Source organism: Hyperolius riggenbachi, chromosome 5, assembly GCF_040937935.1.
Source record: "Hyperolius riggenbachi isolate aHypRig1 chromosome 5, aHypRig1.pri, whole genome shotgun sequence".
Classification (NCBI taxonomy): domain Eukaryota; kingdom Metazoa; phylum Chordata; class Amphibia; order Anura; family Hyperoliidae; genus Hyperolius; species Hyperolius riggenbachi.
Genome location: NC_090650.1, coordinates 97214388 through 97234681, shown reverse-complemented (window position 1 = coordinate 97234681; position 20294 = coordinate 97214388). Strand labels below are relative to the sequence as shown.

At 41.5% G+C, this 20294-nt stretch overlaps 1 protein-coding gene across 6 annotated transcripts in view; it reads left to right on the top strand.

Annotated features, from left to right (window-relative positions):
- OSBPL3 (oxysterol binding protein like 3) overlaps positions 1–20294 on the top strand; it is a 277877-nt gene that overhangs the window by 204889 nt on the left and 52694 nt on the right. For all 6 annotated transcript variants that reach the window (XM_068236035.1, XM_068236040.1, XM_068236038.1 and 3 more), the window contains 2 exons: positions 3826–3921; positions 14947–15100. In XM_068236035.1, the coding sequence (XP_068092136.1) occupies positions 3826–3921; positions 14947–15100 (250 nt within the window). The remainder of the gene's footprint in view (positions 1–3825; positions 3922–14946; positions 15101–20294) is intronic.

The following is a 20294-nucleotide window of genomic DNA, read 5'->3' as shown; positions in this document are numbered from 1 at the left end:
TAAAGAACCACATTGATAGCATGCATTTGCTACTGAGATGCCCTGGGTGCTAAAAATGGTGCTTGATTCACTTTAATCTCTGTGAATTTCAATTTCTTGAGGTATTTACCACAGAAGTCTGTAATTTAGTCAGTAATTTTGCTTTTCAGTGCGGTAATAGGTTTAGTGAATTAGCTGTTTTCAGCATTACCGAATGCTTAGTAAATTGAGACCATTGTCCAAATTTGTCATCGCTTTCCTTCCAAGGAGTACCATCTTTTAATCTAATGTGTGCAGTCGCCATATGCAGTGAACTCTGAGCTGAACAACACAAAATCTGATAATATTGCTTCCATTTATTCCCACTCTATACCCCAGGCCCGCGGGGATGGGTCCTAATGCCATAATCTTAAGTTTGTTTTTTAATTTTGAGCTTTAGGTCAACTATAACCATAAATGTAATTTAATGTCACACCAATAACACATTAAACGTCCCCCTATCCAAAATCCTGGATTGGAGGACTTGTACAGCACTTCAAAAAGCTATTAGTGCAAATTAGATACTTTGTGTGAATTATTGGTCAGTGTAGCAAATGACTACAAAATATTCCAGTGAAAAACATAATTCTTTAGTAGTAAGGATATTTAAAGTGGCTTTGAAACCACATTTATTATTGTAAATACAGTAAAATTATTTAGCTACAGCTACAGTATGTCGGCATATGTTATTTTTTCAAATTTACCACAAGGTGGCGCTGGTTGCTCACAAGCTGTGTTATTTGATGTTTTTCCCTAACTTTGGCACTTTAAAGTGTACCAGAGATGACGTGACATGGTGAGATAAACATGTGCATATACCGTGGCAAGCATACAGTCACTTATGCTGCGCTCCTTTTCTTTTTTCCCTGCCTGAGAATCGCTATAATTAGCTATGGAACTGACAGTTTTTATCCAGTCAGGACCCAGTCGGCTCACTGATAACAAAATACAGCTATAAAACACTTTCCTAATCAGATACCTGGACTTTTTACTGTGAAAGGAAAAGATAAAAAGGTCACTAGTTCATGTATTTTCACTCTGGGACTCTTGAGATACTGCAGTTGAGCAGAGACCTTGAAACATTAACCCCTTGCCGACTGCTCCACGCCAATTGGCGTGAGCAGTGCGGCTGCCCCAGGACCGCTCCACGCCCATTGGCGTGAACGGCCATCTATGGAGCTAGCAGGAGATCGCGCGCACATCTCCTGCTTGGGGTGGCGGAGCTCCACCCCGCCCCGCCTTCAGTCTGGGACAGCCGGGTGCCTCCAAGACCCCAATCAGCCGGAGGGAAGGGACACGGCGGGTAGAGCCGATACGGAGGAGGCGGGGGAGCAGCGCTGACTGACAGCGCATAGGTAAACATTGTGCTGGCGACACGCTGCGGGGGGTATAGCGACGCGCAGGGGGGTCTTGGAGGCACACCATGGGGCAACAGAGGCTGGTGTTAGTGTGCACAACCAGCCTCTGTGCCCCACTAGCATAATAAAATCCCACCTCGGGTTCTCTTTAAGTAAAAATGGCCTGCGACCTTAACGTAGCACCTAACACAACGTCTTGGTGTGCAAGTAACCTTAAAGGAGACCTGAAGTGAGGGGAATATGGAGGCTGCCATATTTATTTCCTTTTAAACAATACCAGTTGCCTGACAGTCCCACTGATCTTTCATGTCTCAGTAAGGCCTGAATCACACACCAAAAACATAGCATGCAGCAAATACAGTCAAACTTCAGTCAAACATTCAATCTGCATGCTTGTTCAGGGGCTTTGGCTAGCATTATTAGAGGCAGAGGAGCAGCAGCACAGCCAGGGAATTTGCATTGTTAGGAAATAAATATGGCAGCATGAGGTGCCCTTTAAAGAGGAACTTTAGCAAAAAAAGGGACATAAAACAAATCGATACATTGCAAAGTGAGAAGTTAAAAAATAGAAGAGAGATCAGAAATGATTGATATTTGCCATGTAATTTGTTCATGTTGTTTGATCCACAATCAGGCTGCATGTAATCATCTTTACTACTGGCAGACGTGAAAAATAAAAAAGACAGACAGCTCCAACTGCCATTATCTATAACCACACCCCCTTTTATAAGTACGCATATACAGAGGGAGATGCTGGTTGCTTGGCAGTTGGAAACAGCTGTTATTTCCTGCAATGTAACAAGGCTCACAGACGGGGAACTGTCAGAACCCAGGTTCTGACATCACACTGTGGGAGGGCTTTCACCACAATATCAGCCATACAAATCCCCCTGATCTATTTGCGAAAAGGTAAAGATTTCTCATGATAAAGGGGGTATCGGCTACTGATTGGGAAGAAGTCCAATCCTTGATTACGGGTTCCTCTTTAAGCAGTGCCACTATCACTTGTTGAACCATTACTACAGTTTACTCACTGTTTTCTGCTTCTGCCCTTGTATATGGTTAGCTTATGAAGAGTAGGGCTTTCTCCCTTATTGTTATGTCCCATGTTTTTAGTTCAATGTGTTCAGCACAACAAAAATCAATAACTCTATAGAAATCATTAATATTAATAGGTAATGTGAAATATTCAGGTTAGAAGTGCTATATTGCAATTTAGCATCTGACCTAATGGCATCCTTGAGACATATGGGATGCAGTCGTGGAATCAAATGAAATATCTTAAGTTTAAGTGTACTTTAATGGAACCTTCCAGCCTCCATTAAGTGTGTGGGTGGAAATCCAATAGTGGGTCAAGGGGGGGGGTGAAAGTATTGTGCTTGTGTGTTCTAAGCAATCCCAGCCCCCGGCTCCTCCTTATTCAGTATCTGCTGCAATATTTCTGTTCAGTTAACAGAAAAAAAGTTCTGAATTACCTTCTGCAAATTCCAAAGCAAAAACAAAGGAGGGGAGGGGGAGGGGGGGGGGGAATCTCTGCAGCAGAGAATGAAAGTTGCTAGAAAATCTATAAAATCTATACCATTTTCACACCATTCCCATACAGAGCTTCTCATGGGAACGGATATAACAATTTTACGAGGGGCAAACGCTGACTAAATAATTTGTATAATATTGTGTAAAAATAAATAAATAAATAAATTGTATTCATTACTTTTTATTCACTACATTTCTTCTTTAAAGGACCACTATCTCAAAAATTGTAAAATTTAAAATACATGTAAAAGCATACAAATGAGAGGTACATTTCTTTCAGAGTAAAATGAGCCATACATTACTTTCTCCTATGTTGCTGTCACTTACAGCAGGTAATAGAAATCTGACCGAAGTGACAGGTTTTGGACTAGCCCATCTCCTCATGTGGGATTCTCAGGGCTGTCTTTATTTTCAAAAGCACTTATTGAATGGCTCCGTCCAACTGCTATGAAAGTGTACAGTGAGCAGGGAGGCTGGCCAGCATTTTTATATAAATCCTTTTCAAGGATTGTCTTTATAAATCATGAAGGCCATGCTGAGAATCCCCCATGAAGACATGGACTAGACCAAAACATGTCGGTTTGGTCAGATTTCTACTACCTACTGTAAGCGACAACAAGATGGGAGAAAAGTAATTTATGGCTCATTTTAATATGAAGAAACCTACTTCTCATTTGTATGTGTTTAAATGCATTTTAAAATGTACAATTTATCGTGATAGCGGTCCTTTAAGTCTTTAAGGTTTACTGTGCTAAAAGGCACCATTATGTTTCTATTTCAAATAATCCATGAAAGAAATTAGAATGGTTGACTTTAGGAAAATATTGTAGGTCTCTTAGTTTTGTGGTTTTTGGTAAATTCATAATAAATACACTTGAAGTAAATCAATAACAAATGCAAATGTACTTTTTGTAAGGCTGGTGCTCTTGAAAGTCCCAAAAAAGAAAAAGGGATTCAGCGAAAGAAGTGGCGGACAAAAGCAGTGAATAAAGACCCCAAAGGTTCTCTGCAGGTAAGATTTCACTCTCATATTATGTTTTCTGTTTGTATTCTAAAGGACCTCTGTAACAAAAATCTTAAAATTTAAAATAAATGTTAACATATACAAAGAAGTACCGGTATGTTTCTTCCGGAGTTAAATGAGCCATAAATTACTTTTCTCCTGTGTTGCTGTCACTTTAAGTAGTAGAAATCTGACATTACCGACAGATATTGGACTAGCCCATCTTCTCATAGGTGGTTCTTAGGGTTTTATTTATTTTTAAAAGCACTTAGTGAATGGCAGTTGCTTCGTCCAAACTGCCAAAAAAAAGTGTACGGTGAGCAGGGAGGCTGTCCAGCATCATTGTAAAATCTTTTTCAGGGAATGTCTTTATCCTATACAATAAAATGCAAGTGTCCCTGCGTCATCAACTGATTAGTTGTGTGTCCCTGGCTTTTTTGTACTGAGCATGTGCGCAGCCAGGGCAGTTAGGACACAGGGCCGGATGTGACAGTTTGCGGTGTGTGGTTCACAGAGGTTCTCATTGCATTGTGGGAAATAACTGCTTTTTCCAACTGCCAAGCAAGCAGCTCCCTGTGTGCATATACTTCAGACAGTGGTGGGGAATGAGCAAGCGGGACGTGTATTTATGTGCATTGCGGGGAGTAGCGGCTGTGACCTAACGCCCGCGGGCCTTTTTACTAGTAAAAAATAAAGGCCATGCTGAGAATCCCGCATGAAGAGATGGACTAACCCAAAACTTGTCAGTAATGTCAGATTTTTACTACCTACTGTAAGTGACAGCACCATAGGAGAAAATTCATTTATGGCTCATTTTACTCTGGGAGAAATGTACTTCTTATTTGTATGTGTTTTAAATCTCAAGATTTTACTGACAGTTCCTCTTTAACAACACACAAGGCAGTGGTATTGCTAACTACACCTTTAATGGTATATCACAAAGCTAGAGTTACCCAAAGATTCTGGTAATTCGCAATTTCATTTTGTATAGTTAATCCCACAAGCCCTACATATGAAGATTGTGGGTGGTTTGTCAATAATTGCATGGTGGTTTGCCATCTTGCCCTGTAAGACTAGAGTCAAAGGTTCAATACCCACCCTTAGGCCTGGAACCCACTGCAAACCGCAAACGCTAAACGCAACCGCTAGCGTTTTGTCTGAGCGGTTTGCAAGCGGATTCATGCGCGTTTTTGGTCGTGTTTTGCAACATTGTATTTTTTTCCCCAGCGGGTGCCTAGCGTTTTGCGTTTTGCGTTTTTATCCTGATTGGTCCTGTGAATTATTTTTCATTTTGTTACAGTGTGCTGAACCGCAAAACGCTAGCAAAACCGCTCAGTTTAGGTTTTGCTGAGCGTTTCTGCTAGCGTTTCAATACTTTGCATTGAAGCGCTAACGCTCCCAAAATGCTGCAGGTCCTGCGTTTGCGTTTCTGGGAAACGCAAACGCTCCTGTGGAAGTTGCCCCATCCATTAACATTAGCCCAGCGTTTTGGCAAACTGCTAGCGTATCGCAGTGCTGCCAAAACGCTGCCAAAAGCGCTCCTGTGGGTTCCAGCCCTTAAAACTGTCTGCATGGAGTTTGTATGTTCTCCCCTTTTTGGCATGGATTTTCTGTGGACTCTCTGCTTTCCTAGTAATACAACTAAAATTGATGGACAATTTGCCTCTACTCCATCCTCATTTAGTGCAATCATTTGAAATAGTCCACAATTAAATCACCAGCGCAAAGGCGATAGTATTTATCAAATATTACCTGGTATATGCAAGCAAGACTGTAAGCATACATTTAATAAAAAACACTTTTATTCAATATCCAAATTAAAATCACACTATTATATAGAAAATAATTAAATCCTATTTGCGAAAGAAAACAAAAAAAAATATGTAAATGTGACCACATGCAGTAGAATCATCAATTCCCACTGACTGCATTCCAGCAGGGCAACTTTGTTTGCACAGAATAATGAGCTCATTTAAATTGGCTTAATTAAACAGTCAGGTGAGGAGATCCAGGCAGAAGATCAGTGCATAATTGTGTCCAGGCCCAGCATATGAATATCCATTCTGGAGCTGCAGATGGCGAACACACCAAGTTACATCCAAACTACTTACAGAAAGAGGACTGGCCTGTATGACATTAGGTAATGATACAGGTAGTAAGTAGATTTACTCAAAGTGATATGATGTAAATTACCAAAAACTTCGAATCTTTTAAAGTGACACTGAGGCAAAAAAAAAAAGTTTAATATGATGAATTGTTTATGTAGTAAGGATAATTAGAACATCAGTAGCAGAGAGAAGTCTCATATTTTTTTATCAGTTACAGTATATCGCTTTTTTTTTTTTTGCATCATTATCTAACATTTACAGTTTACAAACTACACTATGTATTTTAAAGAGACTCTGTAACAAAGTGTTGAGCCTTATTTCTTCTATCCTATAAGTTCCTATACCTGTTCTAATGTGCTCTGGCATACTGCAGCCTTTTCTAGTTGCACTGTCTCTGTAATACATCTTATCATCTTTCCTCTGTTGGGCTCAGGCTGGAAAGTGTGGAATGTGCATCACTGCTTGTGATAGGCAGAAGCTTTACACACCCTCACCAAGCTCTCCTCTCAACCTATCACACTCTGGTTAGCAGCCATGTCTTCTGTTTGTAAACATTGCCTAAAACTGGCAATTACAAGCCAGGATTGCAGCAGGGAGTGGCAGAAACGGCACAGAGGGGCACAGGAGAACATAATGAATAGAATGCTTTTTATTGTAAGAATTTTACAGTACAGATTCTCTTTAAACTATTAAACAGAGCAGAGCTAATGACCTTTTGAACTTCCCTGCAGTAAAACCTTGTCTAAAGTTGTCTTTCACTGTTTCTTTGATGTATAAGTGCTTCAGAAAACACAGCTGTCTTTGACCCAAGTTGGGTCTCAGAGAAGCTCTTATGCTGGGAATACACAGTTCGTTTTTGAGCCATTTAGATGGCTCAAAAGATAATTTTAACATTTCCGATCTCCTGCTCAATCGTTTCGCCTCTTGAGTTGTGATGGCAGTAAATGGAAAAAGATAAGAAAAACGAGCGGAGGACAGGAAAATCGAATGCAGAATCGAGCGGCGAAATGATCGAACGGGAGAATCGAGCCGCAGATCCGGGCTGACAGACACGTGTGAGGCAGGGCTGCAGCTCATAGCTCTGCCTCACACGGAAGACTAGAAGGCAGCAAATTCCACGACCAACAAAGTCGTGCATTTTGCAGGGGAGAGGGAGGGTGAGTTAGGGGGGATTTAGATACTGTACAGCGGCGGGGATGCGGCGGTTTAGTTAGGGCTAAAGTATTAAACATATTTGGTAAATGAAAAGCTGTTTTTTTTTAGCCTTCAGTGTCTCTTTAAAGCAGTAGGATCAGCCATACTATGCCAGGGAAAAAAACACATATATAAGTAGATAAATACTTGATCTACTAACACAAGTATTATACTGTCCACGTTTTGATTTCAGTGAATGTTATATAGTAAATTACGAGAATTCTGTTCCTGGTGGGGTCCATGTCTTTTGCCCACAGTTAAGGCTAACTTGTGATGTCATTTCTGCCCTTTACTTTTTTTCTTGTCTCCTCCAATCGCTGAGTCGCCTCAGCCTTGCTTGTAAACACAAGTGAGTAGGGGATCAGGTTTCAGATAAGAAGCTGGTAGGGAAATAAAGGGAAGAGGAGGAATACATTATAGATAAAAAGAACCCCCAGCATGCAATTCTTTGGCACGACTACTAAAGGGCCAGTGTTCCTTAAGTATGTGATAACTCCAAATCATAACAGCAGAAAAACTTTTGAAAGTTTTAAATGCAGGATTAGCATCTTTATCACTTAATACATTCATACCAGTTGCTGTTGAAATTTGATTTTTATGGTGACGATACCGCTTTAAGTGTAACCTTTATTGTAGTACATACAAAACAAAAAAATAATTAATAGTATACTATACCAATATACAAAAAAATTCCCTTTATTACACAATAGTTAGATAACAGACAAACTGATAATTGCAGTGCACTCTAGCTACCAAGCCTAATTACACTAAAAACATTTAAAAACAACTTAATTAAGCAATGGGGTTGAGAACATATTTAGCATGTAGAGTATAGCAAGGAGTTAGCATGTGATTGCATATACTAGTGATGCTCATCAGGAACTTGTGATCAAGGAATACCAGTGATTCATGAGCATTTTTTCACTATCCGCTGCCGTGATCCGAATCTGTGATCGAGAATCCATTATGGAATTCCAACACGGATTCAGCCGTGGTCACTAGTGATCGCGGAAAAAAATATCCGTGATTAAACCCACCGACTTTAGCGGTCAATAGCAAAGCCCCCTTATTATTAATATTTATTTATTGTATTTATAAAGTGCCAACATATTACGCAGCGCTGGTCAATAAATAGGGATACATACATTGCAACAAGGGGTGACAGACAGAGAGGTAGCAAATGGTTATACAACATAGCACAAGGTTATACATTATATAAACACCAAATTTGCAGGATATGTTAAGTAGAACAGTGGGAACAAGGGAATTTTTTTTTTTCAAAAAGACCTTATACTTTTTGAGAAAATCGATTTTAAAACTTCAAAGGAAATTTCAAAGGAAAAAGTATACATGTAAATACATTAACTGTCATTTAGAATCAGAATCAGAATCAGAATCACTTTTATTCCGCCAAGCACGACTGGGTCGTGCCCGGAATTGGGCTTGGCACTTGAATACAGGGCATATACATAGAAACATCTGAGACATCAGAACATAGGGCATAATAGACATCAATACAACACACATATATACATAAACCACAATTCTCCATAACTAGGTTGGTTACAGGCAGAAAGTCTACAGGAGGAGAGCATGAGCAGAGTTAAAGTTCAGCAAGTTACCACATTTAAATGTATACTATTTTCCTTTGAACCTTTAAAATCGATTTTCTCAAAAAGTATAAGGTCTTTTTAATTTTTTTCCCCTTGTTCCCACTGTTCTACTTAACATATCCTGCAAATTTGGTGTTTATAGCATGTAAGGGGGCTTTGCTATTAAGTCGGTGGGATTTAGGCCTCTTGCACACTGCACGCGATTCAGATTCAGATTCCGCTTTTTAATCAGTTTTTACATCCGATTCAGATTCCGATTTGCAGTGTGCAGGGAGCAAACTGCAAATCAGAATCTGAATCGGATGTAAAAACGTATTAAAAAGCGGAATCTGAATCGGAATCGCTTGCAGTGTGCAAGAGGCCTTAAAGAGACTCTGAAGTCTCCCTAAAATAAGGGTTTTTAGTTTAAAAACCTCATTACCATTATTGTACCTCCTAAAACGCAGCAGAACCGCGGCTGAAAACCCCCTCGATCACCCCATACTCACGGGGGTACACGCAGGCAACTTCCGCATAGAGGCAGCGCGGCTCTGCCTCTATGCGCGGCAATCAGCACGGATCGCCGCCTCTCCCCCGCCCCTCTCATTCTTCCTTCACTGAGAGGGGCGGGGGAGAGGCGGAGATACGCGCTGATTGACGCGCATAGAGGCGGCAGCAAAATCCACGACCAAGAAAGTAGTGGATTTTGCCTGCACTGTAGCCCCGTGAGTTTGGGGCGATCGAGGGGGTTTTAAGAGAGACTATAATGTTAATGAGGTTTTTAAAATAAAAACCTAATTTTAGGGAGACTTTAATCACCTTTAATGGTCTCTTTAATGGTAATGGTCTCTTAAATCACCATTACTTTTTCATTGGAAACTTTCAATGTGATTTTCTCAAAAACTAAAACGAAACCTTTTGGAAAAAATTTTTTTGAAGTTGTAGCCACTGATCACCTTAGTAATCCATGCAATGTTGATGATTGTAGCATGCATGGGGGCTTTTCTATTAACGTTAAAGGAAAATCCGGATCACGGCTGTGAACTCTGATTTTACAGGCAATCACAGCAAAAATCCAAGTCGAATTCGTAAGTCCATTTCAAATCCGGATTGCTATCACGGCTTATCCGGATTTTCATTCCGTCATGGCAGAAATTAGTTGAATCCGTGATCGGGGGTATCCGAGCAACACTAGCATATACATTTTTTTTTTTTTTTTTTTTAAATCTCAAATTGCTAAAAAAAAATGCAGAAAATCGCTGAATTGGTACTTGTCATGATGTTGGTTAGGAGGAATGAGTGCTATGCAGCAATTCTACATATCTTGTGCATAAACCACCGAAACTGAAAGGGTAATGTTCAGCCACAAACTTTCATCTGGCTGATATAAGACATGAAACAGTTCCTCAGTTATGCAGTAATCTAGTATCCGGATATCCTATGGAAATACTGACTGTTGCACTTGGAACTCTGGTCTTACAGGTGAGAAAACACAGTAGATGTTTTACTCACTGTCCATAGTCCATAGAACAAACTTGCTGCACCATAGGTCTTCCACTGTGCAATGATGGACCAGGAGATGTTCAAAGACGTATACAATCCCAGATCTCTTTTAGAAACCTGCAGTGATCCAAAGGTCCAACTGTTGCTTGGTTGAGGAATGCCGGACTACATTGCTCTTATTCAAGGCTAAAAGCCAGCTCATTTTTACATCTAGTTTCCAATACCGTTTATTCAGCGTGTGACTGCTGTGCTCAGCATAGGCTCCACCCGCCTACATGTTTCGCGCCAGTGGGCACTTCCTCAGGGTGGTAGGGTGGCAGTAAGTGGATCTATACAAAACTGTGTTTCCACAGTCACAGCCATTGGTTGACAGTGGAAGCCCAGAAGGGAAAACTCTGAAGGAAATATAAATCTGCATATTGTTGACATGCAGCACAATACAATGACTTCTGGCTGCACATACTAAAGCCCAAAATCTACATGATACGATTCTTTGTGCAATTCGATTATGATTCTATTTACGATCCAATTAAATCTGACATGTCCATTTGGGATTCGATTCGATTCAATTCGATTTTCCATTGCAAAACAATGGCAAATTGAATCGAATCCCGATCGGACATGCCGGATTTAATTGGATAGTAAATAGAATCGTAATCGAATCGCACAAAGAATCGTATCGTGTAGATTGGGCTTAAAAAACAGATCACTGGTGTCTGTTAGATGCAAAGGAGTTAATTCACATACCATAGTTATTGTGTAGCGTAAAACCACTTTAGCCTAATTTCGCTTTAAAGTTTAGAACAAATGATTCCAAGGCCAGTCTACAGTAAAAACGCTATCTTAATAGCTCCATTATAATCGTGCAAGTTAAGGCCATGCCTGCAGTGTCAAGATTATACAAATCCACACAAGCAGACACTTGGCTGGATTATACGTGTGCGCTGCTGCCAGCTGACGATAGTGCTATGTTGTACGTTAAAAGAAGAAATTAGCTCTGCACACCAGGTAATAGGAAGAATTGTATTGAAAAAAATGTGGAAGTATTGGGTACTCCAAAAGCCATAACTACTCCATTTCAATGGTAACAACAAAGTAATGCTTGAGTCTATACCGTATATTGAATAACAAAAATATGTGAACAAGAGAAACCTAAGTCACTGCAAACTTCCTAGGAGGCACCAAAAAGTCACTAGTTACACACACAGTATAGGTGCAAGACATACATCAGTGGTGAAAGTAATGCATTACTGGTGTTTAAATACATTACAATGACGTGTACATGTAAAAGAAGCGACGGATATAGCCGCTAGTGGAATAGGTGACACTGAGACAACTCTGCTGCCTACTGGCCTGAAGTGATGAATTATGGTCTGGCTCCCTGGACATGAGCTAGAAAAGATGTCCTGCAGGCACCTTATGGTGGCCTACTGTTTAACTCTCTCGCCTGGAAGAGCTTGGTCCCCAGGTTGGAATCCTAGCCAGAGCACTATCTGTACAGAGTTTGTATGTTCTCCCCATGTCAATGCGGGTTTCCTCAGGGCACTCCTGTTTCCTCTCACAAACCAAAAACATACAGATAAGTTAATTGGCTTCCCTCTAAATTGGCCCTAGACTATGATGCATACACTACGCAATATATACATAGAAATATGACTATAGTAGGGATTAGATTGTGACAAGACAATATACTCTGTACAGCACTGAGGAAGATGTCTGCACTATATAAAAAATACTAACCTAATAAAATTCTTTACATTGATTTCAGCAAATTACTTTTTAGGTGCTTTTTTACCCAGTACACAAATCCTAGTGGTTCCACATAACTTACTTGTCTGTATTGATACGTGGGCTGGCTAAAGCCACATACTTCATGCTTTTGTAGCCGGCAGTGCTTTTATAACTACCGATGTCAAGTACACAACACAATATATAGCCACATGTCCAGCTTGTGTGTGGCTGCTATGAGCTTTGCGAGTTATCTTTAGACCAATGGATGAAAGTCACAGCTTCCGTGTATTGGCCCTTGTGCTATTAGGCTTTCTGAATGCGCGTTAGATCGCAGGATTTAAATGAAATATGCATTCCTCCATCCACATATAGAAACTTGTCACTGAGAGAATTTGCCCTCACAAGGTTTTGGCTGAGGCTCCAAGTCCACAACTTCAGGCCATATATGGGTTCTAAGATACTGACCAGTGTTCTCCCCAGAATTTTTTTCCAGCAGGGTGGCATGAAATAGTAGCCGGGTGGCATGAAAAAGTAGCCGGGTGGGGCAAAATGAGAATGCAGGGCCAGTGCTTCTGTGAGCAACTCTGCTTACAGCATAGGAGGAAAGGAGCCGATGACAGCCGGGTGGTCACCAAAGCTAGCCAGGCGGAGCACCCGGCTAAAAGAGCCTGGGGAGAACACTGCTGACCTCCATCACTAAAGAACTCATTTACTGATTATGTATTATGCCTGATAAACACTGCAATTTTACTGTCAAACCGGCTGGAATTTTCCTGTAGATCGATAATTTCCAATATGACCGATCTGCTTCAGATCGATAAAGGGATCAATTTTGAGATCAGAACTGCACAGAATCGATCCCTTTATCAATCTAAAGCAGATTAATTATTTCCAACATTAACAATCGATGGAGAAATTGAACTGTGTGTACCAGGCATAATGCAGCACAAGAGTGCATAGCTTTGTAATTGCTTGTGACATGGCAAAGGCTGCTTTTCCACTTGCAAGTGCGATTGCAAGGACATTTGCACTGCATTTGTGATTACGCAACCTGTTTTTTTCCATTTGCTGCAATTGGGCCATTAACCATCGGGAGCTAAACGTAATTGCACTGAAAAGTGTGCAGGCAGATGATTGTGATTCGGGCATAAACCAATCACGCCGATAGAAAAAAAGCCATGCAATTTCCAGGTTGTTGCGATTGGCAAAATGGTTGCGATCCACTTTTTTGAGCCAACCACAGCAAGTTGAAAAGAGCCCTTAAAGGACTTACGAGGTGACATGTGACATGATGAGATAGACATGTGTATGTACAGTGCCTAGCACACTAATAACTATGCTGTGTTCCTTTTTTTCTTTCTCTGCCTGAAAAAGTTAAACATCAAGTATGCAAGTGACAATTTCTGTCTGGGTCGGGACCGGGTTGGACTGGGTCAGACTATAGCATAACCCTCACTGATAAGTAATTACAGCCATAAAACATTTTTCTGTCAGTAAATGGCTTTTAAAAGCAGAAAAGAGATAAAAAGGGTCAATAATTCATAGATTTGAGCTCTGGCATACTGCAATGAATGTGTCATTGAGCAGAGACAATGAAACAGTAAAAACTAGATTTAAATATAAAATAAAACTGTGGGATATCTAAAAAAGTCATTTTTAGGAGAAGTGGGATAGATATAATTGTTTTTCTCAGAAGTTTATTTTCACCTCGTAAGTCCTTTAAAGCAGACCTGAACACAGAACTTCATCTGAGCTCTAAAACATAAGCAACAACATAATGACCTATAAAGAAAAACATTTTTGTTCCAGCTGATACAAATCCTGCATTAAATCTGCAGTTTGCATACTTCTTCCTCTCATGAAAACAGACATATTGTTGACAACTTGTTTTTACAAATGCTCTCTGCCATGGAAGTCAGCTGACACAGCTACGGTATCAAATTACAATTAGTGCTTAATCACAGAGGAAGGGGAGTTAGACAGGCTAAACTCTCTGAGGCTAGGTGCAAACTTAGCTGAAACTCAAGCATTGCGTAAAACGCTGCTTTATGCCTATAATGTTACCCAATGGGCTGCAAAAAATAACGCATATACTTGCATTTTACAGCATGCATTTTGGGAACTGCTGGTTTTGTTGCATAATTTTCAAAAACGCACATATTAAAAGTCAATGGAAACGCATTTTGTATGCGTTATACTTGCGGTTTTTTTTGTTTTTTTTACCGTTTTCTGATCTATTTCCGCTTCCTGTGGTCTTCCTAGTGATCTGCATAAAACACAATTGAAAAACGCATTCAAAACGCATATGTGTTTTGTATATGCCTACCACAAACGTGTAAAAATGCTAGAAAAACGCATATGTGGGAAAAACCGCAAACACACTAAAAACGCACCCAAAAAAACGCACATGACAAAAAAAGCAACCTTTCATGCTCTGTTACATGTGCACCTAGCCTAAGTACATACAGGGTGCAGTTCTCCGTTTCCTTCTGTCCAGTGGAGAGTGAACAGGTCCATTCAAGCCCCTTATTTGCTTATTTGTTATGGAAGTGCTGTAAATATATTATTGTATGCTGCACCACTGGCTAGCTCATTGACAAATCACTTATTAGGCCCAACAAATAAGTACATGGAGGAGACAACAGCATCTGGAAAGCCACAGGTTGCTGCTGTTGGAATTGATAAATAATAGCCCTATCCTGCAAATGTAAGTGTTTCCTGTGGCTTTGCAAGGTTTTAGCTGGGATTAGGCATGCTGCTTGATAACGCCATGCACACAAATTGAGCCTATAAAAACTGCTGTCAGTCATTCTTATAAAAAAAAAATTGCTGTTTTCTAGTGACAAAGAAAATCTGTGTATCTAATCTGACATTGGTAATTACCTCTCCATCTCTCTATCTTCCAGGTACCCCAAACGTTTTCTGGGAATGTAAGATTACATGCTTCCAACCCTAATTTATCTACCATAGATTATACAGAAGAGAAGCAATACTCTAATGGCTCTGACACATCCAGTTTCTCCAAGATGCAGGATGATTTGTGTCATATTGCACACAAAGGTGAGGGTTGCATAGCTTACTTGTTCTGCTCCATGCTCAAAGGTATCTCTTTTTATGTAAAGTGGAACCTGAAGTGAATTGAACACGAAGGCTGCCATTTTCATTTCCTTACAAATCGTGCCAGTTGCCTGGCTGCCATGCTGAGCTTAATGCTTCAGTTGTTTTTGAGTCACACACCTGCAACAAGCATGCAGCCAGTGGAGTCAGATCAGAGTCAAAGCATCTGATCTGCATGCTCATGGCAATGCACAGCGCTTGCGGTTTGCGTTCTGTACTTTGAGTCAAGTTTTCCCTACATGCTTGGGTCTGTGTACACTGGCTTCCAGACTATCGCCTAGTCCCCTTGCACATAATGTCATCGCTTCTGTGCTAGTGGCAGGGCTAGGCACCGGAAGCCACCGCCCACAGACCTGGTATGTATGTTAAACTTTATTCAAAATCAATTGCGGCACACACAATCACTGCAAAATCGCCATGGATGAGCTATTCAAAAGCGATTTTGCAGCGCTTCCATACTTTGTGCTAGAGCGCAATTGGTCCAAAAATGCTGCAGGACCAGTGATTGCTATTTCACTAATCACAGTTGCTCCTGTGGGTTTGCGGCCATTAACTTTTATTAGCCTAGCGCTTTTTGAATATTGAGCCATGGCCCTTAGAGCAGAGTTCCCCAACCCTATCCTCAAGGCCCAACAACCGTACATGTTTTGCAGGAAACCGCACACCATCACAGGTTGGGGTAATTCGTGTCTCAGCAGAGCTGATTAACTACCTCTGTGGATTTCCACAAAACATGCACTGTTGGTGGGCCTTGTGGACAGGGTTGGGGAATATTGCCTGAGGCCTGGAACCCACTAGAAAGCGTTATCGCAATCGCTGGCGATTTGTGAAAGTGTTTTGCAAGCGATTTTGGGAGCGGTTTCCCTGCTCCTATACAATTCATGAGAGTGGAAACGCTCCCAAAATGCTGCATGTCCTGCGATTGCGATTTGCTTAATCGCAATCACTCTAGTGGAATCTGTCCCATCCATTTACATTGTCAGAGCGTTTAGGGAAATTGCTAGCATTTGAAAGCGTTCCCTAAGGGCCCTTTCACACCAGAGGACTTTTTCGGCGTTTTAACGCCACAGCCGAAGTTGGCGTTTTCCAAGGTAAAATGAAAGTCCATAGACTTTCATTTTACCTTTCACATCTAACTCGGCGTTTTGGAGCGTTGCGTTTTAACGCTCCCAGGAGCTTTTTCAGGGCTGTTTACAGCCGAAGTTGGCTGTTGGCGTTTCAATGATAGTCAATGGAAAACGCCAACTTCAGCGTTTTCAAAACGTTTTACAGATGACTTGTTCACTTATTTTTATAGAAGAAAAAAAAGACGTTTTCATATGAGCTGTAGAACGCTTTGAAAACGCTTTGAAAGCGCTTTGAAAACGCTATGTATTGGCGTTAAGCAAAAGGCTGAGTTTCAGCCTTTTCTACCGCAGCCTCTAGTGTGAAAGAGCCCTAAGCGCTCAAAAAAACGCTCTAGTGAGTTCCAGGCCTTAGAGGAAGTGCAGCAATACAGAAGTCAGGCAACCTGCATGTTGTTTTTTAGAGAATGGTGCTGGCAGCCTCCTTATTCCTCTCACTTTAAGTTCCCTTTAAAACTTCCAAACTTCCTTTCTCCGGTATAGTAGAAGCGTTTCCTGGGTTTTTTTCTCCTTTTTTTAAATACAGTACAAGTGATCTCTATTGATATGTACCAACATCCATGCAACGCAAACCTTTTTTTTTTGTCTGTTTAGCTGTTTAGGCTACCATACTCTAAGGCCCAGTGCACACCAAAACCGCTAGCAGATCCTCAAAACGCTAGCGGTTTTTGGAGCAGATTTCAGAGCGATTCTAGGCATGTTTAGAGACGTTTTCTAAACATGCCTAGCGTTTTTGGGAGTGTTTTTGTGCAGCAGATTACAAATATTGTTACAGTAAAAGCTGTTACTGAACAGTTTCTGTAACAAAAACGCCTGGAAAACCGCTCTGATCTAGCATTTTCCAGAGCGGTTTGCGTTTTTCCTATACTTTACGTTAAGGCAGAAATGCTTCTGCAAACCGCAAACGTGCAGCAGGAGGCATTTTGTGGTTTGCTAAAAACCTTAAACCGCTGGTGTGCACCATCCCATTGCAATACATTAGCCAAGTGTTTTCACAGGCGGATGCGGTTGGCGGATCGCTGCTAAAACCGCTCGGTGTGCACTGGGCCTAACTACCGTATTTTTTGGACTATAAGACGCACCCAGGTTTAGAGGACAAACACCAGGGGAAAAAATATATACTAAACCCAGTGCATCCATGGTGCAGGGGCATCTTGTGGATTAGGCCCCCTTTATACCTCATGCCCCCTTGTACCTCTTGCTGTGTGCTCCTGTGTCCCCCTCTGTCCTACTTGTGTCCTCTGTGCCCTTTTGTATCCCCCTTGTGTCCTCTATGCCCCTTTGTGTTCCCCTGTGTCCTCCGTTTGTCCCCCTTGTGTCCTCTATGCTCTTTTGTGTGTCCTTGTGTCCTCCTCTATGCCAGTTTGTATCCTCCGTTTGCCCCCCTGTGTCATCCTCTGCTTGGGCACAGTACAGGGAGTCCCCAGCATTGCAGCGGTTTGGAGATTCATATTGACAGGCGTTCACAAGTCAGGAACTTGCATTTGATAATTGCATTTGGACTATAAGACGCAGTGAATTTTTCCCCCCACTTTTGGGGAATAAAAAGTGAGTCTTATAGTCCAAAAAATACAGTAAATTTTAATACCAATATACTCTATACTCGTATGTTTCTCAGTGAACTGTATGTAAAACTTACCATTTTCTTCAGCATGTAAAAATGCAGGCATAAACTGACCTTCTAGCTTGACATTGGTCTACAGCAATAAAATATACCACTTCCTTTTAATCATTTCAATTTCTGGAAGTTCACCTTGCAAAGTCTACAGACCTTGAAGTTTTGTCTGATTAGATTTTTTTTCTTATTCATCTGACACCATCATGCTCACAAGGTATGTAGGTGTGAGACACAGAAAGCACTTCTAGCCAGTGATTTATGCTCTACTGATCTAGCTGACTTCCCTGTATTGTGAATTATGGCATCATCCCCATATGTAGACTTGCGCTATCGGGTTCTCTGCTTGACCATTTAAATCAGAAGACTGTGCTGCATCAGCAAAAGTTATACATGGGTCACTTGATGACTTTTTGTTGAGGGAAATTGGCTTGCTTTAAAGGGACTCAGAGCACCTCTCATGGGCATGCCTTTAAGCCAGACGACTTCCAACAAAGTCTTGCTATGACCCCTCTGGAGGAGCCTCTTGCAATGGCTATGCATGTCTCTTCCTCTTCCTGCAGTAGCAAAGCATATAACCTGCAGGCCTCAGTATAAAGCGTTATATGTATGGGAGTCACAGATTGGAAAGAGGATTAATCACACCTCCAACATAAATTCCAAACGATGCAGAACCCATCTGGACCAATCATCACATGAGGTTTCTTCAAGAATTCATATTTATTTGCAGCGGTTATACAGCATACAGATAAAGCACAACGTTTTGGAAGCTAGACCACTTCCAACAAAGTCGTGCTATGACCCCTCTGGAGGAGCGTCTTGTAATGGCCATGTGTGTCACTTCCTCTTCCTGCTTCATTCAGTGATGCACTTCTCTAACAGAAAAGACAGGTGTGACCCGGAAGTTATAACATAGCCAAGATGGCAGCCGCAATCTTTAAATTGAACGAAAACTATTTGGTGTCGAAGGGCGATTCAGGCATCAAATGAAAGAGAGCACAAGCTACAGAAAGCACTGTCGTAACAATAGGGCCTGCAGCCCCTGCACCCTCGGGGGAGCCAGAGACCCACCTGGGGCCCGCTCAGGTCTGTTTTGGGGCTAGCTGGAAGGGTTGCAGCATGAGGGGAAAGCCATGCTGCACATCGGTGGGGAGGGGCGGTCGCCCCCCCTCCCTCGCCTCAGGCTCTCCCCTCTGCGCTCCCCTCCATCATCAATAAGTGTGTATGTCTAGGCTGCGGGCAGCGGCAGATCCACATACCTTCCTTGCGTTCCAGCATGGATGTTCCCCTCTCTAGCCTCTGACGCGACTTCCTGTATAAACAGGAAGTAGCGTCAGACAGTAGAGGGAGAAACATCTGCGCTGGAATGCAAGGAAGGTATGTGGATCTGCCGCTGCCTGCTGCCTAGGCATACACACTTATTGATGCTGGAGGGGAGCGCAGAGGTGAGAGCCAGAGGTGAGGGAGGGGGGTGCAGCATGGCTTTCCCCTCATGCAACTTCTTCAGCCCCCCAAAACGGCCCGGGGGGGGGGGGGGCGCTCAGAATCTCTGCAGGAGGGCCCGGTGGAACCTAGTTACGCCCCTGACAGAAAGGTATGCATCTTTAAGTACTGGTTGGAGTCTTAAAGGCATGCCCATGAGAGGTGTTCGGAGTCCCTTTAAAGGGAACCTGACATGAGGAGAGCTAGGATAATTGCAAACCGCTTTTTGAAAATTATCAGTGTTTTTAATAGATGTCTTGATCTTTTCTTACTTTCTGAGTTACTGGCCAAGAAAAAGTATACTGATCAGGTATCCTGACTCCCCCTCCTATCTGTGTGTTCAGTGTGTGACTCCGTCTCTATTGGAGCCAAAAGAACATCATGACATCAGAAAGATGGCTGCCCCAATATTCTCCTTAAGTGACACTGAAGGGAAAAAAAACGTATTTAATTGTATGTGTAGTACAGATAATTAAATATTAGTAGCAAGAAAAGAGTCTCATACTTTTATTTTCAATTATATATATATATATATATATATATATATTTTTTTTTTTTAAATAACATTGCATTATTCTGTCATATATGCAATTTACAAACCACCCTTTGAACTTCCTGGCAGTGAAACTTTATCTGAAGCTGTCTTTCAACTTTTCTGATGTACAAGTGCCTCAGAAATCAGCTCTGTCTTGCTCAGAGAAACCAGTTTGCATAGATAACCAGTGACGTTTTTTAACTCTTTCTGTACTGGAAACAATGAGACTGTTTTCTATGCGACTAATGTCGTGTCTACCAGTACTTCTGCTTCAGTGGAAAAACCACTTCAACCACATAGGAAGCTGATTTAGTGCTTTTCACACCAGTATAATGGGCTGGTTCATATATGCATTGTTTTAATGCAGCTTATCCAAGTGTC